The 6,011-nt window shown below is 50.2% G+C and overlaps 1 protein-coding gene across 1 annotated transcript in view; it reads right to left on the reverse strand.

The window, feature by feature from the left end:
* Nucleotides 1-758, reverse strand: part of EVC2 (EvC ciliary complex subunit 2) — a gene marked incomplete at its 5' end in the record, with an annotated part of 97,212 nt that extends 96,454 nt beyond the window's left edge. Inside the window, one exon of the mRNA XM_007948797.1 lies at nt 519-758. Coding sequence (XP_007946988.1) covers nt 519-758 — 240 coding nt within the window. The remainder of the gene's footprint in view (nt 1-518) is intronic.
* Between the last annotated feature and the right edge of the window lie 5,253 nt (nt 759-6,011).

Here is a 6,011-nt window from a genome sequence, read left to right on the forward strand (position 1 = left end):
GGGGGGTCAGAGAACCAGCGAGGGCACGGGAGCCCCTTGTCAGACACACAGCTGTGGCGACAGACCTGAACATCACGAGGACCAGTCGGGGCCAGGCAACGTGTCTTTCTGTTGTCCACAGAGTTGACTCAACAGCAGCTAGCTGTCAGTCAAGCCCTGGCTGCCAAGCATCAGCTCAGAGCACGTTCACCACCCTCCCGTGGGTGTCGGTATTGCATTACTCCCATTTTACAGATGGGGACACTGAGCCCAGAGAGGTTAGGCAGTGTGCTCGAGTTCACACAGCTGACGGGTGGTGGAGTCAGAACCGAAATCCCATCTGCCTGGCTCCAAGGCCTGTGGCCCAAGCCACAATTCACCCACTTCCTGAAAACTCCTCCAACAGTCAGCAAAGGGGCCGAGGTCAGTCCACCGAAGCAGCGCGCAAACAGAGATGAGACTTCCCCACAACAGGAGAAGCCCGGAAACAGGTGAGGACAATGACGCGCCGGCCACAGCAGCCCGACCACAGGCAGTACCTGCATTTCAGAATAATCTTGCAGTAGCGTTTCTGCCGCCTCTGGCTTCAGCTCCCCTTTGTAAAGAGCACTTTCTATCTGGGTGAAAAACATCCTGTGCAGCTCGCTCCTCTGGAAGACGGCCAGCTGCCTCTGCGCCTCGGCAAAGTCTTCCTCCCGCTGCAGGGCCAGAGCCCTCTGCAGGTGGCCCTGCTCCAGGCCGTGCAGGGTCCGCAGGAGGCTGCTGCACTCGGCTGCGGTCTGCGGAGAGAAGAGCGGCCCTGTGAGACACGCCAAACATACGCGTGCACACGTGTGCGCACACATGCACGTGTGCAACGACCATGCAGGCACATGTGCACGTGGGCACACAGACACACACGCACATGCACACACAGCACAGACATATGCACACATACACAAGTATGTTCTTATGCAATGCATATGGCAAACGCATCTGCACATGGGATATGTGTGTGGCACACTCAGGAACACATGTGCACATGCATACACGGAATGAACACAATCCACACATGCACACATGCACACAGGACACACATCCACAGAAGACATGCTCACACGTGCACACACAAATGCACACTGCACACACATGTGCACATTTGCATACACAGGTACAGATACACAATCAACACAGGGCACACCCACATGCACACAGCACACACGGAATGTGCTAGCACACACTCACACTTGCACACACACAATACGACAAGCTGACAACAATGACACTACTCTGTCCTGTGCAATGCGGTTGGAATCTGTCCTCCTATCAGCCTAACTCTTTCTGGAACAATCTCAAGAGCAGAAAATTCACAGGCAGAGATGTGCAATGCAAATCAGACTGCCTGGAAACAGCTACCAGAATGGGGCACTCTGGGAGGTCAGTGGATGGCACTCAGTGGATGGTGAGATGCCTCCATCACTTCCACTCTTCCTTTAGCAGAGGAGAAAAGGGCTGGCAATCCGGCCCAGACGGAGGTCATTTGAGTGAAGAGAGAAGCAGATGGAGTTAGGTAATGCCAACCTGGTGGCCTGCAGTCCATGCGGTCCAGTCCAAGGAAGACAAAGGGGGAAGACACCCTAGCCCACTGAATTATCTCAGTAAGGCACATGCCCTGGGGTGCGGTACCTCCACGTGGTAGGCAGGACTCTAAGGTGGCCCCCAAGATCCCAGCCCCCTGGTGTGTTCACCGGCAAAGCCCTTCTCCTTGCATGTGGGTGAGAAACTAGACCAGAATAGGGCATCACTCCCATGATTCCAAAAAAAAAAACCAAATTCACTGCCATTGAGCTAATTCTGACTCACTGCAGCCCCCACTGGATTTCCAACACTGTAAACCTTGTTTTCTTTTTCTTTTATTTTAAGAGCTGTTTTACATTCAATATCACGCGTACATTTAGTTTCATTTCCCATTCACCATATCCAACCGTAACCCAGTCTCCTCCCTCCCTACCCTGCAACACTTCCCCTGTGCCCCTCATCACTATGCACTCCTGTTTCTCCTGCATTTCCTCAGTTTGAATGTTGGCCCTTTGGTGTCCCATGCGTTATTGCTTTAGGGGATGTATTACCATTGAGTGTGTGGGGGCAGCATCTGGGTTGAGTGGTCTGCATGTACATCTCGCTAACCATTTGGCTGAGAACCCGCCCCTTGTGGGTGAGTTTTATTCCAGACGCCGAATGTATTTCAGGGCCACAGTATTGGGAGTCTCACCAGACTTCATCTGACCCAACACTATAAATCTTTACAGAAGCAGACTGCCTCATCTTTCTCCACAGAGCAGCTGGTGGGTTCAAACCACCAATCTCTTGGTTAGCAGCCAAATGCCTTAACCAGTACACCACCAGAGTGCCCATGATTAGGCTGTTATATGGCAAAGGTGTTGGGACTTTCAGACTTTCTGGAGCCACTGAGGCTGGACAAACCCCTTGAGAACCTTGCCCTGAGTTAAACTTCACACCACACCTTCCCCAGAAGTCTGCTTTGAACCAGACAACAGTTCAGCTTCATGTTCATGTGTGTGTGCCTTGAGCACTGCACTCTTGCAGAGCTTTGTCTACGTGGGAACAAACTGCACCTGGGAGGATGGGATGAGAAGCTCGGGGCACAGTGACTTCTAGTCGGGGTGGCAGAGTAACTTGGAACAGGAGGCTGAGAATGGACACACGACTTGAAGAATGTCACCTATGTCACTAAACTGCACACATCTTTAGCCAATATCAAGTCCCTAAGCACATGACCTTGAGATCATCAGAAGGGAATTTCCTAGGTGGGTCTGACATGATCAAGTGAAGGCTGGCCCTTCCTGAAGACACACACACACCTGCTGGCCTGAAGAAGAAAATGGCCAGGCTGTAACCCACCCAAAGAGGCAGCCTCTGGGAGTTGAGGGCCTTGATCCCACCACTGCCAGGAACCTGTGGAAGGCTGGAGTGGAAGGCCAAAGGGACCCCGCACTGAGAACTGCAGAACTTCAACAGACTAGCAGGCTCCACTAAAGCAGACAGTCATCATAGTGACTAACTTGCTATTTCTCCCTCCCTTTTGCTTTCTTTTAAGTAAATAGAATAGTCAACCTCTTTACGGACACTGAGTTCTTTAGATTTGTTTTCTCAATCATATACTCTTCTAAGCATAACCCTCTCCTGTGACTGGGTTTGGCTGAGAACTGTAACCTATGAAGCAAGATGACCCTAGGAAGAGGGACATTGAGTCTAGAGTAACCAGGGAAGAAAAAAACAAAGACATTCCTGGTCGTCCATGGGCTCTTCACCCCTTTCCCATCTCCCTACATAATCACATTCACCCCTTTGCTGGGGAAGACAGACATTGTAGAGAAGTGATTCTCTCTGTCTCCTTGGGTCTTGATACTCAATAAATCTGCTTTCCCGCTTCAATCGGTTGTGATTAATGGCTCTTCGTGACAGGGGTCACAACAAACTGAGTTCTGCCAACAACCTGAACGGGCCTGAACAGGATCTCAATCCAGGTGAGAGCCCAGCCCAGCTGGCAACCTGACTGCCAGCCGGTGAGACTGCACATGGAGGACCTAGCTGAGCCGTCCCTGGACTCCTGACCCACAGACCCTGGGCAATAACCAGTGGGCACCGTCCCAGGTCACGACACTGGTGCCATCTGTTACGCAGCCACAGAAAACTACCACCTGCACTTACAGCTGAAGAAAAGTGAAGCAATTTCCCAAATTCTAAAGAGGGCAGATGAGGAGTGCAGGCTCTGAGCTCCGAAACTGCAGACTTTGGGGAACAGGAGCAGGGGAACATGTACATGGCCCTGAGGTCTGCAGGGGCGTGCTCGTGGGTGGCGGAAGCATGTGGGAGTGTGGCCGTGGCAGGGCTGAGTGGGGACCCAGAGAAGGCAGAAGGGGGACGTGGCAGCAGAGGGCAAACAAGATCTGAGTGTTCTGTACCCACCTGCACCCCATCTTCAGGAAATACCATTGCCATCTCCCCACCTGCCCAAGTCACAGACCAGACATTTCCACTTCCATCAGCCACAAAAGCCTGTAAAGGTGACAGTGACCTCCATCTTCCCAGCTCCTTTTACCTGTTTTTCCACTTGTTCAGAATCTGGACCAGAAAGAGGAATATTATTTACTTAGGGCCGGTAGTAGTTGTGTGATAAAATTCTTGCATACGACATACCTGGGTTCAAATCCCAGCCAATGCACTTGCACGGCCACCACCCATTGGTCAGTAGAGGCTTCCAGGCTGCTATGATGTTGAATAACTAGGAAAAAGACCTGGTGATCTAGCTCCAAAATGCCACCAAAGACAATGCAACCCACCATGGTGATGGTGCAGGACCGGGCAGCGTTTCGTTCCACTGCACATGGAGTCATTGGGACAGGGCTGACCCACCACAGCCAACAGAGAAGTCTAACAGCCCACCCATGATAATCCCTGGCCTCAAGGTGCTCACGGCACCACCTAGTGGATGTGAAGATGAAACACAGAGTCAGATGGTTATTTACCACTTCCTGGACCCACCTTCGAGGAGCTCTGGTGGCACAGTGCATAAGGCATTTGCCCGCTAACCAAAAGGTCAGTGGTTCAAACCGATCAGCGGCTCCATGAAAAGAAGATGGGGCAATCCACTTCCATAAAGATTTACAGCCTGGGAAACCCAATGGGGCTCACTATGAGTCAGAACCAACTCGATGGCAGTGAGTTTGGTCTTTGGTTCTGGCCACACCTTCAGTATCCATCCCAATATGAATGGTGTGCTTCGTCTACCAAAGAACAGGGTCTTTTTAAAAAGCTGGTTTTATAAAAAGGATTAGACTTTGATCAGACTCTTCTGAGTCACTCTACTAGAGAAGAGGGTTATTCACAGCTGACTTTAAACCACAGAATGTGATTTGTAAGAAACCATGAGGGTGTCAAAACCCTGGCTGTGGGTGCCATGTGGGCCTTCTCCTACTGAGGGAGTAGCTCATGCCCAGTTAGGTTGGGCCATCCATCAAAGTGACCTTCTTTTTTGACAGTGTGGAATCTGACAAGTCCCAAACCTCCACTTATTTTAATTAATAGGAATGAACTACGGGTAAGATTTGTTTAGCTTCTTACAGCTAAGACAAAAAGCACATGCATATGCACCAATTCATGCTGAAGAAAAAGCCACAAGGCAATGATGCCTTTCTCATAATGAAACACCTTGTAAAATGCATTTGGGCAGGGACATACACATCCCTTCCAAATACACAGCCCTCTGATGTGGGATCCAGAGCCCTACAGAAATGCATTCAACCCCTGACATAGTTCAACCCTCCCAGGAAGAAGAGAGACAGGGGGACAGCCTCACCCCAGAGGCAGGAAAGGGAGGGAACTCCAGGGATGACAAAAGTGCCAGGATCCAGGTAAGGGGAGGGTGGAGAGATTTTGAACAGCTAAAGGAGTCAAACTTGCCTGTCAGTTTGTCGTACTGTTATGGCTTGTGCATTGCTGTGAGGCTTGAGGCTGTGCCACCAGTGTTTCAAATGCCAGCAGGGCTGAACATGGTGCACAGGTTTCAACTCAGCATACAGACTGAGACGGACTAGGAAGAAAGAACAGGCCAACAACTTCTCAAAGAATTGGCCAGGGAAAACCTTATGAATAGCAGAGAAACATTGTCTGATACATTACTGGGCAACTTTATGAACAGCCCGGAAACATAGTCCAATACAGTGCAGGAGGATAAGCCACTTAGGTCAGAAGGCTTTCAAAATAGGACCAGGAAAGAGCTGCATCATCAGAGTAGAACCAGCCTTAATGATATGGATAAGGTAAAGCTTTCGTGACCCCCATTTCCCAACATGGCATGACTCAAATTGAGGAGAAATAGCGGCAAACATCCATTAATAAATCAGAACATGGAATGTACGAAGCAAGAATCCAGGAAAATTGGGAGTTGTCAAAAATGAAATGGAATGCATAAAGATTGATATCCTAGGCATTAGTGAGCTGAAATGGACTGGTTTTGGCCATTTTGAATC

Source organism: Orycteropus afer, unplaced genomic scaffold, assembly GCF_000298275.1.
Source record: "Orycteropus afer afer isolate SDZICR_OR568_19922 unplaced genomic scaffold, OryAfe1.0 scaffold00224, whole genome shotgun sequence".
In the NCBI taxonomy this organism is placed as follows: Eukaryota; Metazoa; Chordata; class Mammalia; order Tubulidentata; family Orycteropodidae; genus Orycteropus; species Orycteropus afer.